The following is an 18,420-nucleotide window of genomic DNA, read 5'->3' on the forward strand; positions in this document are numbered from 1 at the left end:
TCCGCCGATATAGCGAGCACGGTTTAAATTTTGGCGGGGGATAACACGTATATACTTTATTATTTATTATATCCGTATAATTTTATTTTATTTATTTATAATTGAAAATATAACACAATAGGAATTGCGAATATATATTTGTTATTTGTTCTTAAAAATATTTTAAGCGTACAGACTTTTCAACCCCATTTGCTAAAATTGCAGTCGATCATTCTTTCTGACGTAACCGGTTGCAAAGATGGCGGTAAATAAGGATAATTAATTAATCTTGATGGTATACTCCATACTAGGTAATTAAGCTCCTCGGTACCGCTCGAGTCCAGCGGGTTCTCAAAATATTCTTTAATAATATCTTCCGAATTTGGCCAACCATTTTTAGGTTGAATTGTCGAGGCTTTGTAATTTTTCATTGCAACTGAAAATACAATTTTAATTAATGACAGTTTACGCATTTTACACAAATTTAATGATGAGATAATTGATAGAGAATGATTACCGAGCTGTTGAAGTTCCCATATCATGTGCGGCGTGTAATGTGAATATCGACAACCGAAACCGAAAGCGCAGTCTCCAACTGTCATATAACGTTTGCATGGAGTCTTCGCATATTCTTCTTTCAATATCGTTTCTGGATCTGAAAAAAATATCGATATATAGTTCACAATCAATTACGACAGATTATAGTAGATTGCAAGAGAGGTTAGGTTATGTACGAGAAAAGATTTAGTTTTAAAAATCTTACCTTTAAATGTGTTATAATGATTCGCTCGATTTTTTACATGTTGCAAACTGGACAGATGCTTTTTACGGGCTTCCACATCATCCTTGAAAGATCTGTCGCAGTAATCGCAATAATACGTCTTGCCCATTGAAATAAGATTAGTATATGCTCAGTGCATTTGCAATAAATATAGAAAAAATATATAAATTTTATATTAATAATTATAATATATATTAAATAACAGCTGACTGAACGCACTGATTAAAAGTGTCAACTTGTATAAATCACCCTAAATGGAGGATGCGTAAACAGAAAACGAGGGAGTAAGAATGTGTTTGTGCGTGGTTGAGATGGGAAAGATATAACTGGGAAGTGACATCTGGTTGTATAAATGTTAACTGAATACGGTCAGTCACAGTTTACTTTTAAATGCGCATCAGATAACAAAGCTTACACGCGCGGATACTTTTTCATTCCCCCCGAGAGTACTTAATTATTTAATGTATCCTATCGATTTAATGAAGACTTTACTTCGACATATTTATATTAAACAGTGATTCTCTTTCTCTCTTAGAAAATCAATGTTTCTGGGAGAAAATACTGGGGAAATGGATTATTTTTATAATTGTTTCTATGAAATAACTCGAGAAATATTTTTCAAATACATATTGACATATGTATAATTTAATTATACTCTCTATATAACATATGATAAAGCAATAATGTTAATTATTACATTATTATTCAAATAAAAGAAAGATGAATTATATTTCGTTATTATTTACTATATATTTTGTAATATAATTATTACATTATCATCAGTATATGCATTATTATATATGCGCATTATCGTATCGGATCAATCTAATTAACGAATTTGCAGATATTAAAATTTTAGTTCGTACATTTAGCAAGGTATGTATTTTAAACAAACAGAATACATGTAATGCACCGCTCGTATCAGCGATACAAGTCATTTTATTACATTCTTACAATATAGTTTTACCACAACTTGTCTTGTGCATCACTAAACTATTTATATGTGATAAAGTAACGTATCGACAAGAATGACTATTATCCGTCGCAACGTTTCGCATTCTATATTATAATTCGATACAACAAGTATTCTTTATCCACAGTATTCACTCCGACATAAACTAGATAACGTTACTCGATGATAGATCATTTTCGACGATATCAAGTTTCGCTTTAATTTTCTACAAGCCGACAATCGTAGATACTCTAGATGAATAATATGTAAATCGTGATCCAAGACAGTATTTGTTCATAAATTACTAATTAGAAATCGATAAGTAAAAATCGTGGATATATATAATTATGAAGTCCGAAATATTGTAATTTTTTCTGGAAATTTTGGGAACCCTACTACTGTGAATTTGAAATATGACCTTAGAGCTAGGGATGGATATAGAATATAGGAAGTGAGAATTGGAAAACTAGAAATAAAGTAATTGAATAACGCGAATGGAAAAATGTTGTTTCACTATATTGGTTTTTGAACAATAGTTGCACGTACCATCGCAATCAATATCAATAGTAAATATTACACATATAATAAAAAGCATGTTATATTTGAGAGGAAGAATCGTCGTTTGTATTATATATTGCCGCGATACGTTAATTTATACAATAATTTTAATCATTTTAAACCGCAAAAATTTTGTCACAATAAAATACGTGCGATTATTGCTCATAGTCGGCGTTAAACGTGTATCGGAAATATTAATTATTTAACGCGTAATATTATTTAACTTGTCTTCAGCAAATTGATATAAATATCGATCGATATAAATTACAAGAGTATAGAAGATAGAAATAATATTCGCTCTGTAGAAAACCGCGTGGACGAACGTGAGGAAGTAAAAAATAATAAATTCGCAGTACCCTGCTTCTTGTGGACGAATAAAGCTGGCATTAAATAAAGAATTATTTGAGTAGTTGAGTTGCAAAATTGTTCTCGTTTGCTGCTTCGCATTATGCATCTTGAATCTCTTACTGATCGTTTATTTGCTACGATCATACACGAAAGGTGATCGATAATGTACACAAGAGTTAGTTTCTCTTTAGGCCTGGTAAAATAAATTCCCATTTTAAAGTATCGAGATATCGATGCTAATTTATACATATGAAAAATGGACTAAATGACAACCAAGTTCAAGAGATAGTTGTCGATATTTAGGAAAGATAAGCTAAACTAATATTAATAAATACTTAAAGAAAAACGTAATAATTAATTTAAAAAATGGAATTTTAACTTTAGTATATATAACAATTTTGAGCACACAAATAAACACACACTCAGAGAGACCATGACTGGAAAGAACAGACTCGTTATTTTGACGGATTTGTTCAGTTCATTTCAGTTATGAATTCTGTATATTTACGCACGCTTTTAATCGATGCAGTAGAACTTCGATTTAATAGTTGATTTAATTGCTCCATTATTGACAATAGGCCGATAAATTGCGGTTTTTTAAGCACATTCTTTTAAATGTCTTCGACACATTGAAGCATCTGAAAAAAAATCATATTAAGGGAATTTGAATTAGAAAAATTTCACAGATTCACATTTACGATATAATTTAAATTTTACTTTAAGGTTTAAATGTCATTATTCTTCTCCGTTAGAGGTTCTACTGCATTAATAAAATATAATTAAATATTTCTGATTTAATGTTTGCAAAATTATATGAAAATTTGGGATTGTTTTTTTAGTCCTATCGAGTATATGAGAAAGAGTTTTCTAAATTTACAGTTCCTCTAAAATGTTAACAAGTTAAATGGTAATATGACGATCAAGATACAACTCCTTTTGCTTTTAGGTCAATATGCTTTCTTTCCAAGTTCTCAAGGGAGAAGCAATCATACACATTTTTACACTTTCCACATTTAAAATGAAACAAATATACATTCAATTTTTCGAAGAGAGAAAGAGAGAGAAAGAGAGTAAAGAAGAAATTGTAGGAAAATGTAAAAAGTGCAGTCAAGAAATATACTTTAGTTATCACATTTTAACGATTAATAAATTAGAAAAGTTTAAAAAAGCAAAATCGTGCTTCAAAACATTCGTGTTGTAATAAAGAGTATTCGAAAACCACTTTCATCGTTAATAACTTTAAAATTGGAGACAGTACAACCATACCGTTTATTTTACATAAATACAAGAACTTATAAAAGTTAACATGCATAGTGTGCATCCTAATATTCCGTTCATCGTGCGCAGGACGTCAAAGATATACTCTATCGTTTATCGTGTTCCATTAACATACCTACCAGATATGAGGAATTTGTGTATATTCGTCGTTCTGTTCTTGTAGATCACAATTTCTATCGAATATTATGTTGATTAATCATAAGGAACTATTTGTCTTTTCTTCTTTTTTTTCCTACCCATCCTGTTACTCTTTTCCTCAATCATGATGCGTTTTATGCTACGTATATTATATTATCATACTTTGAAAAGTGCTTTGAAAAATCTGTCTATTATATGACTTTGTCCCTATATGTGACAGATATAACTCATAAAAAATGTAGATATAAATCGATAATACAGGAGTAGTTTGAAAATAGTCATGTAGAGTGAATTGTGTGAAAAGTACTTAAAATCGATTTGTAACAATCGATTCAAGGAACAATTTTTTTTTTATTTACCATTATACTCTTTCTTTACACAATGCAATTTTATTCCAGACAATTTTCTTTTATATATCCATAAACGATAGAGATATTTCTCCATTCGAGTGTTTCAAGCTGTGCATATGTCTCGTTTGAAAAATCCTCATTCTAGTCAAAGTAGAAAGCGCTTAAAAGTCTCACTGGTCCCGGGCGAGAAGGCTGGAGTAATTGTTAACGTAAGATAAACGGTATCGTTGTTTACAAATTTTATGGTCCAAAGTGAACTAATATAATCAAAATTGTTTGGTTGTCTGAGAGATTTTTTGGAATGCCTCGTATATATTTACGCGCATAACTTACAATAATCCACGGATGCTACATTATGAGGTATAAGAAATAGGGGATGGCGTTCAATCTTCTTAAGAATGGCACTGGCTGTAATAAGTAGTAATCTATCTCCCGGCATCCCTCTGCGTTTCGAATAAGCGTCTTATTTTTTAATTTCGTCGGCAGTAGAATGAATGTTGACCTCCTGACGGACCTTGTGACCGCGGAAACTCGCTTGAATCTTAGTCGCTGCCTTATGCAAGTCCGGATCGGCCAAGTCGATCCCCTCTAATTCCTGTACAGCGTCATGCATCTGGAGCAGAGTTTGAGAAAAAGAATGTGAAGCGTGAGAGTAATCGATTCTTGATTCGGGTGTGTCGCTGTCCTAAAATATCTTTTCGTCCTCGAATACAGCTTTCCGAATCGAGCTCTCTCTCTCTGTCCGTGCACAAAGTGTCTCCTGTGTTTAAAGAGGTCACTCTTCTTATATCGTCGCTGAGACTTAGACTGCGCGGAATCCTGCTGTGCGTCAATTATCCCGTACATAATTAATCGGCATGAAAGTAACTTAAACTTTATAGACCATACCGGTCTACTGATCTCGGGATGAGCTTTAATAGCGCTTCAATACCCAGATCATCTTCAGCTTGGAAGGCAGCTGTCGATTACTTGCCGGGCATGGATCAACATAACGTCAAAGGATCTAACAATAGCTTTCTCTCACGAACCTCGCACAGAAATGATCGATTACGACGACCTTGCGCATCAAAACCTGTCATTACTGTTCTATCGATCGAATCAATGTTGTCATACGGATTGAGAAAAAAATTACTTTGATTATAGCGGCGAAGTTATTTATTCTTTTTTTCAATATAATGCACAGTGTATAAACAAAGTGTATAACCATAATAATGTATTTTCCAGAAAGATAATTTCTGAAAAACATGAATTTATAATCAATTTGATCTGACTAGCGTCTTAGAATATCCATTCATATTATTTTTATACACATTTTTTATGTGTGCAGAAAATTATAAATTTTATTCATTAGTATAAAATAATATATTAACAGAAAAAATAATTTCTTTAAATAAGCGCCTTATTCTTTCATTATAATTAGTTACGCTCTACTTTACTAGTCGTTAATCTTTCTTGACAAAAAAACTGATAATGTGTATGTCAAATGAAGCCTTCTCAGAAAATTAATCATCATTAAACGGGATTAATTAATTTACATTGTGCAAGATTGTCAAGAAAATGAATCGAGAATGAATCTTTTTATTTTCCTAATTTTTTAAAATTGTTATATGACGCGTACATACACGTGTAAAATTTTAAATATTAAACACATTTCATTAAAATGCAAATTTCTATGTATTAAATATATAATATTCTATATTATAAATAACTCAGTCGAAAGCAAAAGTTCGTTGCGTATAAATAACGATAATGAAAAATGCACGAGAGACGAAGGTAACTTTTCTTGAAAATCTATAACATCAACTCAGAGAAGAAATTCTAGAGAATCAATAGCGCCTCTTAAAATTGTTCGCGGAAGGTCGAAAGAGGAGAGACGAATATTGGATAAAGCAACTTCTCTTTTATCCAACTTTTCTAACCATTTCCTTGATCAAATAGTTAACAAGTCTACATATTTAATGAGATTGACTTACCTTTTCTTCTATCTTGGCAGTTGCGCTCTCGACCGCGTTTATCGCCGATTTGGCGGCAGCGGCAGCGTCCTTTCTCGACATGTGGCCCCGGAAAGTCGCTTGTATCTTCGAAACCGCGCTACAGAGCTCTATGGAGTGGAAGACGAGTGCTTTCGAGATTCGCGTGATTTTTCTTCTAACTTCGAATTCATTTCAGATCATATAGAATCGCTTACCCTTGTCGTCGGCAGAGAATTCTTCCTGCAGCTGTTCCTTCGTAGGTTCCTCTGCAGATTCCGAGGATGCTTTGTCGATCCTCGTTCGTTCCGACTCCGTGTTAGCCACTTTTAAACTTTTCCTAGCGTGATGTCCGCGGAAAACTGCTTGTATTTTCGTGGCTGCTGCCTCCTCCTTCTCTTTATCTCCCTCCGCGTCCTTTTCTTTCTCCTCGGAGGACTCGGTTTTCGTTGCACTGTCTTCCCCCGCCTTTGAGATATCTTCGAAGAGAAGTAATTAAAATAGAATTTTAATTTTAATTTAATTTTAATTTCAATATATAATTTTGAGATATTAAAGATATTATGTGTGATATTGCTAAACATTTTTTAAAGGAATGATCGGGATCAATTATTAATTATTGTAATAAAATATAATAGCGAATTCATAAATTATGTTTGGTACAAGAGATGCACATTTTAGGGATCTTCTGATTATCTGCTTGAATAAATTTTCCCCAAGAGGAAAACAGTCCTAAATTGCTCAGAAAATCCGTAACCCAGTGCAGAAAGGGCGCGGCTACATCCCGTATATTAGAAATGGCCGCCGTGTTAGCCACAGTTCACCTACATTTATTCCGAACATTTCACCTTCCACAGACACGTCCAGAGAGCGACAAGTATCGATTAGCGTTTCTATTTTCGCGCTGCACGTTCGAGATTACACACAGTGCCTAATATACATATTTAATATTTCACACCTCGATGGGAAGATGGTGGCGGCCAATCGATTTCTTTTGATCTTTCCCGATTAAATTAAATCTGCGTGTCCCCGCGCAAAATGATTAATCGATGTATGTATACACTAATAGCGTGCCGACATATCTAAAGCTCTACCGTGTTCTTATGCGTTTATTTCACGCGACGTAACTTTTCCTTGGAAATCACAGAAGATAATCGCTATTATTTCCTTCATTTCTTCCGGCGAGAGAACAAAGTTGTAACAAAGATTAATTCCCGTATCGGACATCAAGGTTTCCCAGGTTTCATTAAACGTTCTTAATGATCCGACTCAATTACCGGTATCTCGGTGAATCTTTTTCGGAAATAACGCACCTTCGTTCATTCATTTTTATTAAATACATATTATATATATATATATATATTATAAATTTAAATCAATGGAAACCTAAAATTCTTTGAGCTCGAATAAATGCAAAGGGGAAGACTATGAGGTGCAAGGATTAGGTGTGACATTATCGGAAACTGAATTTTCTTTTAGAAAAGTAGAGAACACTTCAGCTATCGAGCGCTTTGGCGCGACACGGTTTCCCTAGGTTACCACTCGACGAAGTAGGACTTGAAGGAATACACTGACATTTCATGACGACAGCAATGAATTCTTCCACAGTTATGCGCTTCCCAACTGTTTTACCACGTTGTGCAAAACGGACGGATCGACCGTACAAGTCCGCGGTAATTTTATCGACATTTATGTTTATGTACGCTGTAAAGCTCGCGAAGAAAGTAAAAAGTCTACGAAGAGAGAAAGATGATAAGATCGTGGAGCACTTTATGTGCGTGCATATATAGCGGATATGAAATTTCAGTTAAAAGCTAAAATGTGCTTATTTAGGAGCTAGCCGCTATTTGTATCGTAATCTCCTCTCTACGAGCATCCTTCGTGTTGTGTTTTTTACGACAACAATGTTCCTTGAATGCTTCGCGCTCTTATTTCTTTTTCTGATATCACGCAAGGATGTCCCATCATCGATCCACCCAGACCTTGTTACTAGAACTACCCTCAAGGAAATCAAATTTCCCATTAGAGAAACATCGTTATCTTGATTATGAAACCTCGTAGCTCTAAATAGATGTAAATTTCATTTTATTACTTAACTAATAGAAAGGTCCGATTCTCTATACATTATTTTGTATTTTTTTTAAGTTAAATTTGATAGATACTTCTATTGAGAGAAAATCGTGTTATTGTTTAAAAAACTCCGGAGAATTATTTTTTTTTTTTTTTTTAACGATGAACTTTTTTTAAAGCCGCTTAGTTATTAATATCTTGCGACTAAATGTCGTGTTCTAATTTAGAAATAGAAAACCTTTGTTCTAATTTCAGGTCGTCGACTATTTGATAATTAATTGATAATATCCATCAGTGTCTCTTGAAATATTTTTTATCGAATGAGGAAGATTTCACGATTAATGATGTGCAAAAAAAAAAAAATGAAAAGGTCAATAACGATAAATCGAAACCATCAAGCATTTGACAAAAACAGATTTACAATCTGAGAATTCACTCTCTCTCTTTGATGGCGACAATTTTTTTCTCCCCGAGGATTTTTTTGCGCGATGGAATTTATTTCGCGCATTTATCAAACGGCTTACGTCTCCGTCAGACCGATACGAAATAACTGTCGATATCAAACAGCTGATCTCAAATCGATTTAGGGCTTTCGAGCGTGCAACTGCTTCCCCATATCGCCAAACGATAACGATCTCTTTTTTAACTCGACCTGACGGTCACGGTTGGCGTTCGATATGCATTCTCGGATGTGCAGGCAAGTGGTATAAGGAAAGAACGGAATCGCGCGCGTCGCACCTTAACAATCGCCTCGTCGATCATCGTTTTCGCTTTTGCGCGCTCGCGGATATATTCACGATGTGTAGCGACGAATGCAAATTCGCGTGCCTCGGGACAATATCACTTCATCCCCCGGCCGGCGGCCTCGCGCCGCCTCTTTTAACCCGGTTTCTCTCGCCGACGACGAGGTGCATGCACGCGAGGAGGACTATCATCGTCGTCGTCGTGGTCATATATCGGCGAGAGGCGGCTTTCGGGTCGCACTACTCGCGCCCGCGACTCACCTGGGTCGGAGGAGTCGCGTCGCCGTTTTCCTCGCTTCTCGGCTACTCTCTCACCTGCACATCCACGCGCGGCTCGATCTGACGTGCGACTGACTGTTCCCGGGTTCCCGGCGACCCCGTTTATAATAGCGGCCGATCACGGCCCTGCCGCGCCGCTCGTTCGCAGTCGCGGCCCTCTCGATTCTCGCCTCGCGACGAGACGCACCGCGGAACAGGGCCGTCGCAGGTGTCGTTCAACCCTTCGTGTTACGAAACTTTTTCTTTTTCCCCGCTATTTATTTACTCGCCACTTCGAACATTCATTTTGCCGCATATGAGCGCATCGACTCGCGATCGGATGATTTATATATATCGAGTCACATACAAATGTGTATAAATCGTGTCTGTGGATTTAAATGCAGTCGATGTCTTGGTCCGCTTTAGACTCTCCTGAACTCAAGAAAGATATTGATCTCTTCTCTTTTTTTTATTTTCTTTTTTTGAACTGAGATTTGTGAAGGCTTTTTTAATTTTTTATATACTTGGCACAAAATACAAGCATGCTCGTAGTTATTTACTGCGCTCTCGTCATTCTATATTAGTGATTTTATATCATGAAATCTCTTCTTTTCATTTTCCTAATTCACGAATGTTTGAAAATTATTATTGAACAATGCAAAATCGCGCTTTGTGGTAATATTTTATCTTTTTGGAAATATTATATGATTCTTTTCGAGAAGCATCAAGAAATATATGCCATTTTTAAGACGATAGTATTGTCAGGGCATCTTAATCGTTAAGAAGCCAGTGATGGTACAAAAGAGGATTAAAGAAAAAGCTAATGCGTACACAATTTAGTATCCCTATTAAAACAATATCAATAAATAATGAACTATTACATATTATATGTATACAATATAAGCTACTTATCTAACTCATCAACTGCTCATATTATTATGCGGTCTAGTAATACAACTATGAAAATACAATTGGCAGCACAATGTTTCATTTATATTCAACTCTCGTTAACTTGAAAAATACAATTGCAGTAGTGCAAGCTTATATTTTTTTATAGTTTTTTATTGTTATCACATCGCTTATTGTGAAATATTCTTTTTAAGTAATTGATTGATTGTGTTATTTTCAATCCAGAAATTATAACGATTTGCAATTATATACAATAGCGAAACTAGGTCAGATGTTATATTGTATATATATATACTGTTACAATATTAAATTAATTATTTTATCTATCAATCACGCAGAGAAAAACATTTTCAACTTACTAAAAAAATTTTGTATCTATGATCATGAAGAAAAATTGCCTTAATACTTTGAATATTTCAAATAGACACTCATCCATAACAGCTCGAAACTACGATATTTTTAAAGTCGATTAGTATATTTCTAAGATCTTTGCAAAACTTTTACATGTATTGATGTAGTCATCCATCATTCTACGGTAGCATTTCTGCCTTCGATCGATGAATTACACATATATAGAATATCTAGATGTCGGTATTGATGAAACCCAATATCTCGCATGCAGAAAACTGTCGAAGCTTCGAATAATTGATTCTGTGCCCGAAAAGCACAAGTTACGTTGCATAACTTGTTACTGCAGCCAGTAAAGCAGAATGTGCGCAAATTAAATAATTAAACAATTGCACGATTGTATCAACTTATGATAAGTTAATCTTCTTAATTACTAGTTATTAATTAATAAACTCTAAAACATGCAAAATTCATAAGTTGTGAAAAAAAATGTTATTTTATCAGACAAATAGAAATATAATTTCAAGAAAATTCTTCCCAAGAAACCTCTCGAACGTATTAAATCAATTTATTGACAAATCCATTCTTTGTTCTTTATTATTATCATATGACGTGTTTTTTTCTCGCACATATATGTATAGTAATATATAATCCATCACTACCTTCGAAAACTCAATTACCATATTATACTCGACAGATAATAATATGATTTAAATGCCGACGAAAAGCTGCTCCAAACAATTCTGCATACATTTTATTAATATATTTAACTTCATTAAATATGAGAGAGTTATAGTATATTCCTGTGCTAGTAATTCTTAACTTATTTAATTTCTTTACCCGGACGCCATTAACTCCACCACATTTTCCGATTATAAGAAACTTTCATAGATGTAGAAAGCGAAGGGTTGAACCTTGACATACATCACGCGATCATTACTTCCATTGGTTTTTCGATACGTCCCCATCGTATTTTACAAGCGTCCCATTTTTCGTTCACCAAGTTAATGACGTTTATTCTTTTTATTAAGAATCTATAAAAATATATCGTTCGGAGAATCACAAGTTAAAAAGAAGATTTAATGACATTTTTGTATAAGTATTGTTCTCACATATATTAATATATTAATATTAATTTCGTCTCGAATAATCAAATATTTAGATAAAAAATTTGGATATATTTCAATATTTATATTATAAAAAACTTATTCTACATATAGTCAATTAAATTTAAAAAATAATTTATTTTGATATTGCTTAAAGAGATTAGAATATATTTTAACCAGTTCACTGGTCAATCCGAAATCGACGTTTTGTGCCAAAACTGGTGAGAGCAAATAATTACGTATTTTATATGAAAGTTTAACTATAAAGAGTATAAAAACATAAAACATGGGTATACCAAGTTTCAGTCAAATTCGTTCAAAATTGGCAAAGTGCTCATTTATGAGTCATTACCAGTGAATTGGTTAAGAGTTATGTAGATCTTACTATATCGACCACTAATGATGTCTGATAACCCGAAATTTTCCATTGGGAGGGTAATCAAGAATTTCTGTTATATGTAAATCTTATAGGGAATATCAAAAATAAAATTTTAATTGAATGTTAAAAATTTCTATATTTCATCACTGCACACGCTGAATGTATTCATTACGCAGAAAATAGTCGTTTGTCCCGGCGACCCTACTGATTGCGTTGATATTACTGAAGCGTGCACGCAATCAGCTCGAAAAATCTAGCGAAATGTGCATGTATGTATTGAACAGAGAAACATTTATCATTTGTGAAACAAAGCGGACTTTGTCATTGTCAAGATAAACAACGCCAAAGTTCTGCGGTAATCGCAATATATAGAGATGAGCGATAAAAAGCATCAGACAATATATGCAATCATCATTAAAAATATGAACGTCATGCAAATCATAATGATGAAAGTGTGTTGTGCAAAAGCGCAAACAAAATTGCATTTATTACATGGTATGTAAGTTTGAATAGTATTCTCGTCGCGACACTGCTGTTTGCACAATTAATAAATTAGAAGGGATGATCGCGCTTACCCCCATTCTTAACGGACTCGCCTTCTTTTCCCTCTTCAACCGCTGGCTGAACACTTTCCTTACTAGTGTTGCACCCCATGTCTCTCCTCAGTTCGTTTCTAAGCTCTCCTTATGTCAGATTAAACCACGTCGTTGAAAGGCGCCCGTATTATTGCAGTTCCCTCGTTAACATCGCGTTACCGAGTAAAAATCGTATCAAGCTACCACTTTTCTCAATAGAGCAATTAGTCTCGTAAGCAATATACGGTATAATTTTTCTTTGAGAGAGAGAGAGAGGCTGAGGTAAAGTCTATAAATTTTCTTCGCGCTCTTTTGACTTTTTTATCTTCTCATTCTTCGTTTTTTATTTGTCCCCCTTGCTCATTCCACCTTTTTATTTATTATCTTTTTTTTCTCACCCTTTTTGTCTCTTATTGCTCAAAAAATTTTATATAAAAATCTACTACGCTTTAAATATATTTTTAAATGATCGTCTTTGTGTTTTTTAATGTGTTTTTAATAATGGAAGTAACTCCCCTCTTTTAGTCACAGCTCGCTATATAATTTCTTCGAAGCACTTAAAGCTTATATATTTCGTTATATTAAGATTTGATGATTTTTATTAAAAACTATATCTCGCACTTTTTTTCTCTCTCTCCCTCTACTTTTATCTATCTATGTACGTTTCGCCCCGACACGTTCCTCCTGCTGCCTCTCTCTTTCCCACCCCTGAATCTTCCTTCCGTTTTATTCGAGGGTTACTGACACGGGTCGCGTGGCGCCGGCACCTGCTAGACAATCCTTCACACTCGAAAGTAATCCGATGCTCTCCCGCTCACGCGACGTGTCCCGTGTTCCTCACGTTTTGCCCCTTCGACGGAGGATTCCACCGACCGTGATCGTGACTCACCGAAAGTCAAACATCGCGAGCACGCAGACGAGAAATCCTGTCCTCGGCGTCGCGAACGGTACTGGCGTTGCTTGCTCACGACCCTGCCCTTGCTCGCGTGGCGAGCTTGTACCACGGAGAGTCGTTCTATACGTATATATATATATGTATATATATATATATATATATATATGTCGCGGGGGTATATTCGTCGCGTCGCGGAAAAACTCTCCCCGGTTTCTCACGCGTGGAGAAACGCACGCGGAAACGATCGCCACGTTTCTAGCCACATTTCGGCCGGCGCGCGAAGCGGCATGCTTCTGGCGGCGGAGGCTAAAGCGCAAGCCTCGCTGTCACCCTATGGCGGTGCTCGTCCTTCCGCTAAAGGATTCGGCGTGCGAAGGACCACCCGATATAGATTGACTACCCGATCGTTTCGATCCGGTCTCGGTCGCGCACCGCGAATGACTATGTCAAAAATCTACCCGCCACTCCCAATGTACTCCCATATTCTCTCTCTCTGTCGCCCGTCATCCGGAGCGGATTCTCCCGCGCGACCTTAAAAGCGCGCGATCGATTTCGCACAGACAGCAAGTAGTATTTCTGCTCGCCTAGACAGTTGCCAGACCGGCGCCAGCCTCTCCGTTCCTCTCGTTCTCTGGAACGAATATCGATCTCTCTCGCGGTCTTCACGGTGCACGCACACGTAGCCCGCTAATCTATCTCGGTCGTTACGCGACGTTAGAGCGAATTCGTGACGGATAAGGGTTAAAGATGTTATTACGGATAAACGATACGAATTTCTTTTCGACGTGTATATCTCGCGATCGCAAAAAGTCAAAGAAAAAGTTTATATTTATCTTAGATCGAGAGATGTTGGTAAAAATTACTTTTTTTTTATTAACAATTAATGGAAATAGAAAATTTCTGTTGTAGGAATATATATATAATTATGCGCAAACGTAATAATCACATATCGGATGTACTCCATTTGTAGGCTTCTTCTTGCACCGCTTTCTTCGCATTTTGTGCGTCGAACCACTTCTTTTCGTATCCGTTACTTCTATCGACACCGTCCCATCGGTGACCAGGTTTGATTCCGAATCGATTCGGCGCGAATGAACCTTGATATTGTGGAGGATCTAGAAATGAAATTATCGAGTGAGAAATTTGAAATATATTGACATGAAAATTCATCACAGAATTACTTTATAACGAACTAACAATAAGTACCTGGCTTTCTTTTTCCCTCTTTTATCTGCTTCTGTTTTATGTACTTCAACATAGGATCACCTTCTCTCTCTTGTTCTCTCAGTTGTTTGTCTAAATCTGCATCATCCGCATATCTTGCTAAAGGTTTATTCATCTCATACAAATCGTCCTTTAATTTTTCCTCGCGATTCTCCACTTGTTTCAAACTAAAAAATAACATAGATAATATATATTATGCATCATGAAAATATCAAAGCATTTATCAACATTTATTAATTAGAAAAAGATTTTTTTAATCGAGATACATTCGAAATAAAACAAATATTAATAAATGTAAAATGAATAAAAATAAAAAGATCACTTACCCTTTGCCCCATTTGGCATATTTTTCATCCATTTCTTGTTGCTTTTTTTGTTCTTCCCTTTCTTTTTCTGCTTCTTCTTCCAAATTACGCCTCCTTCCTGTGTTTTTATCACGCAAAATTGCAGCTTGTCCTCTTCCGCTGACTTCGTTACTTAACTGAAACAATTTATTATCTCCATGAATGAATTAATTGTTTTTCTTATTCTGTATTGTAAAGAATATTATAATACCTTGTTAAATAGCTCTGCGTCTCGTCGTTTCTGAGCCTCAATTTCCTCACGCAATTCTTTCGCAGCTTGAAATCCCGCTGTTTTTCCATCTAATGTCTTTGTCATCCGGCCGTCCCGATCTTTCGAATGACTTTCCGTGCGTCTGTGTTCAAGATTGTCTGTTTCGTCGTCCCATCGTGATTTTTTTCTTTTTTCTCTTGCATCCGAGTGCGGCCGAGATTTACGATCTCGATCTTCATATTCCTTTCGGGTACTTTTGCTTGACCTGCTAAAAAAAATATATTATATTTATAATTTTTATGAATACTCAACAAATAACAAAATATTTGATTATAATTTTCATTAGATTTCTATTATTTTATTTCGATAAAATTATCCTCCGTAAATTTACCTTGATACATCATGTTTACTAGATCTGGACGAATTTTTATCATAATGATCGTGTCTTCTGTCGCTTCTATGCGAAGTGGAGTATGGCGAATCCGCTTTTCGAGAACGGTGTTCCTTGCGTCGTGATGTGCTTGAGTTTGAATCTCTGTTTCTTTTATTTTTTCTACTTTCATACAAATCTATATCTAGATCCTGCTTGTGTCTTCTAGGTGGACTAAAATCTGAATCACTGCCTCTGTTACCTGAATTCCGATAGCTTCGTTCAGATGTATTGCGAGTTGAATGTTTCATACTTTTTCTAGGTGGCTCTAAATCCGAGTCGTAATTTTTAAATTGTCTGGGTGGACTCAAATCCGAGTTATTGTCGTTGTGCCTAGATTGTCTAGGTGGACTCAAGTCAGAATCATTATTCTTAGACTGCTGCCTAGGTGGACTCAAATCTGAATCACTGTCTCTAGGTTCACTTTTAACTTTTCTACGTGAATTTAAATCCACATGCTTATTCTTAGAATGCTTAGATCTAGGTGGACTCAAATCTGAGTCATTATCTTTAGATTGTCCACGTGGACTTAAATCTACATGTTTATTTTTAGAATACCTAGATCTAAATGGACTCGAATTTGAGGTATCATTTTTGGACTGTCCATATGAATTTAAATCTGCATTTTTACTTTTAGAATTTTTAGGTCTAGGTGGACTCAAATCGGAATCATCACTATTATTCTGATTGGCTTCCATCTCATCTACTTGAAGTCTTGTTTCCTTATCGATAGTACGATTAATAATAGTTAAATCTCCTTCTTCATTCTCAGTTATAATTTTCCATCTTTTTTTGTCCGTGAAATCAACTGGTCCACGTTCATCAATTATACCAGCAATTTGTGGAGCATCTTCCCCTTCTAAGAGGATATCGAATTCACCTTCTTCAACAGGTCGCATATTTTTCAGGTCAATGTCATCATCTATAATTGTTACTCTGCAAAGATATATATATATATATATATCATCATCAAATAAAAAATTCTGCTTAAAAATAATTTACATATGTGAAATACTGAGAAGTCCTTAGTTTCAACATTAAAAATTAATTTAATTGTCTAATTACTACATACTGCATAAATCTAAAAAAATATGACATAAATAAAAAAAACAGCTTTCTTTTAAGTAACTACATATGTGTCGATTGATCAGACTTTTATAATTTTATACTTAAAAATATGAAAAACTTTATTGGCAAAGAGAAAGAATAATTTTAGTCAAAGAATAACATGCAATATGCAATCTCATATAAAAAATTATTTGCAGTGATGTAAATAATACGAACATGATCACATAAGCGTTATTTTGATAACAATGTTTCCTTTTATTTTAAAAAATTATTTAAAAAAATGCATCACAAGTGCATAACAGTAAGCTAACCTAACCTCAATGTACAACATTCAACACTGATGAAAACTAGAATACTTGTAGATTAATTCTTACGTTTTCGTTCCCGTTTTACACTTCTTCTTCTTTTTCTTCTTCTTTTGATCTGTATCGCCGAAAGATATGTATTTCTTCAAATATTCCTTTTGATTAATTACTTTGTTTTCCATCGTCAGAGTTTTAAATTATAACCAATTTGGAAGTTTGGACACGCAGACACTTAGATGACTGTATAGATTAGATTCGAAATTTTAATAACTATATTTTTATAATAAATAATAATAAACTATAATATCCATGTGTATTCTATTGATACTTCGAAAAGAAATCGATAACTTGCGACTACTACACGGTGTTATGTACGTTTTCAAGTTGGTACTTGGGTGCGAATTCCAAGCTTGAAAGTTGCCCGGACTGTTCTAATTGTCATTCATGCACGTGCTCGTAGAAATCGCAATTTGGAAATAATCACATGTAAAATTATTCGCAGATGAATTTTTCTTATTTATATTTCTTTGTTTCGTTATACGTGGATATCTAATAAAATATCTACATTACAATCATAAAAATATAGATAGATGTAAATAAAGAAAAAAGTAAGATTACAATTTTAAAAACAGATAGAACTTTTGTATTTGACGTAAAATTTCTATTTTCAATATTCTTTTATACATTTGTGTATATGTATTTATATTACGAATGAATAATTATATTTTAAAATAAATAGATAAATAATTATTAATTCTTCTCAAATAGACTATATTTTTTTATTCAAATAGATATATCAAATATTCATTACACCCTTATAGAAATTTATCACTAGTAACGCCAATTTATCACTTATTTCGAGTACTTAAAATTACTGCGTATCAGTATTTTAAGTATTCAAAATAAAAGTGATTAATTGACATTACTAGTGATAAATTTCTACAAGGGCAGACAGAGAAATAAAATTCTATAAATCATTTCTCTATTATTGCGATTTTTTACTTTGTTAAGTCTCATCGTGTTTAAATTATCTTTAATCCTTTCGTTTTATCTCGATAAATCCTGACTGCTAACGAGAACAAAATGCAACGCCAAACAGCAACTATTAATTAGAATACAATTGAATAATATATAAAGTATCAGACAGGTGAGACCACAAAGATAGATATTAGTCGGAAAAAGACTGGAGGTGGAAGAGAAG

The 18,420-nt window shown here is 34.4% G+C and overlaps 3 protein-coding genes across 4 annotated transcripts; all 3 read right to left on the minus strand.

Moving 5' to 3' along the window:
- Nucleotides 1–124: 124 nt before the first annotated feature.
- LOC114932172 (zinc finger matrin-type protein 5) lies at nt 125–1,555 on the minus strand. Its single transcript, XM_029304344.2, has 3 exons — nt 743–1,555; nt 497–634; nt 125–415 (listed from the first exon to the last, which is right to left on the minus strand). Exons 1-3 carry the CDS (start codon nt 867–869, stop codon nt 180–182), a joined length of 501 nt encoding a protein of 166 aa, XP_029160177.1. The 5' UTR covers nt 870–1,555; the 3' UTR covers nt 125–179.
- Nucleotides 1,556–1,659: 104 nt separating this feature from the next.
- On the minus strand, nt 1,660–13,739 carry igl (IQ calmodulin-binding domain containing protein igloo). Its single transcript, XM_029304343.2, has 4 exons — nt 12,743–13,739; nt 6,573–6,833; nt 6,358–6,485; nt 1,660–4,997 (listed from the first exon to the last, which is right to left on the minus strand). The coding sequence occupies exons 1-4, from the start codon at nt 12,819–12,821 to the stop codon at nt 4,848–4,850; spliced, it is 618 nt and encodes a 205-aa protein (XP_029160176.1). The 5' UTR covers nt 12,822–13,739; the 3' UTR covers nt 1,660–4,847.
- Nucleotides 13,740–14,486: 747 nt separating this feature from the next.
- Nucleotides 14,487–17,614, minus strand: LOC114932165 (uncharacterized). 2 transcript variants are annotated; one of them, XM_029304336.2, is made up of 6 exons: nt 17,289–17,614; nt 15,808–16,782; nt 15,417–15,681; nt 15,188–15,342; nt 14,844–15,028; nt 14,487–14,752 (listed from the first exon to the last, which is right to left on the minus strand). In XM_029304336.2, the coding sequence occupies exons 1-6, from the start codon at nt 17,399–17,401 to the stop codon at nt 14,580–14,582; spliced, it is 1,866 nt and encodes a 621-aa protein (XP_029160169.2). In that variant the 5' UTR covers nt 17,402–17,614; the 3' UTR covers nt 14,487–14,579. The 2 variants fall into 2 exon arrangements, with proteins under 2 accessions (XP_029160169.2, XP_029160168.2); XM_029304335.2 differs by having other exon boundaries at nt 15,417–15,684; nt 17,289–17,613.
- Nucleotides 17,615–18,420: the final 806 nt, after the last annotated feature.

Source organism: Nylanderia fulva, unplaced genomic scaffold (genome assembly GCF_048542155.1).
Source record: "Nylanderia fulva isolate GAGA-0341 unplaced genomic scaffold, ASM4854215v1 Scaffold34, whole genome shotgun sequence".
Taxonomy (NCBI): domain Eukaryota; kingdom Metazoa; phylum Arthropoda; class Insecta; order Hymenoptera; family Formicidae; genus Nylanderia; species Nylanderia fulva.

Coding starts and splice junctions, on each gene's coding strand:
- igl (XM_029304343.2), bottom strand. CDS start 12,821: ATGGGGTGCAACACTAGTAAGGAAAGTGTTCAGCCAGCGGTTGAAGAG. Junction 6,834..12,742: donor CGAGTCCGTTAAGAATGGGG/GTAAGCGCGATC, acceptor TTCTCTTCGAAG/ATATCTCAAAGGCGGGGGAA. Junction 4,998..6,357: donor CTGCCAAGATAGAAGAAAAG/GTAAGTCAATCT, acceptor ACTCTGCTCCAG/ATGCATGACGCTGTACAGGA.
- LOC114932172 (XM_029304344.2), bottom strand. CDS start 869: ATGGGCAAGACGTATTATTGCGATTACTGCGACAGATCTTTCAAGGAT. Junction 635..742: donor TCATTATAACACATTTAAAG/GTAAGATTTTTA, acceptor TATTTTTTTCAG/ATCCAGAAACGATATTGAAA. Junction 416..496: donor ATGGGAACTTCAACAGCTCG/GTAATCATTCTC, acceptor TTGTATTTTCAG/TTGCAATGAAAAATTACAAA.
- LOC114932165 (XM_029304335.2), bottom strand. CDS start 17,401: ATGGAAAACAAAGTAATTAATCAAAAGGAATATTTGAAGAAATACATA. Junction 16,783..17,288: donor TGTAAAACGGGAACGAAAAC/GTAAGAATTAAT, acceptor ATATCTTTGCAG/AGTAACAATTATAGATGATG. Junction 15,685..15,807: donor AGTAAACATGATGTATCAAG/GTAAATTTACGG, acceptor TATTTTTTTTAG/CAGGTCAAGCAAAAGTACCC.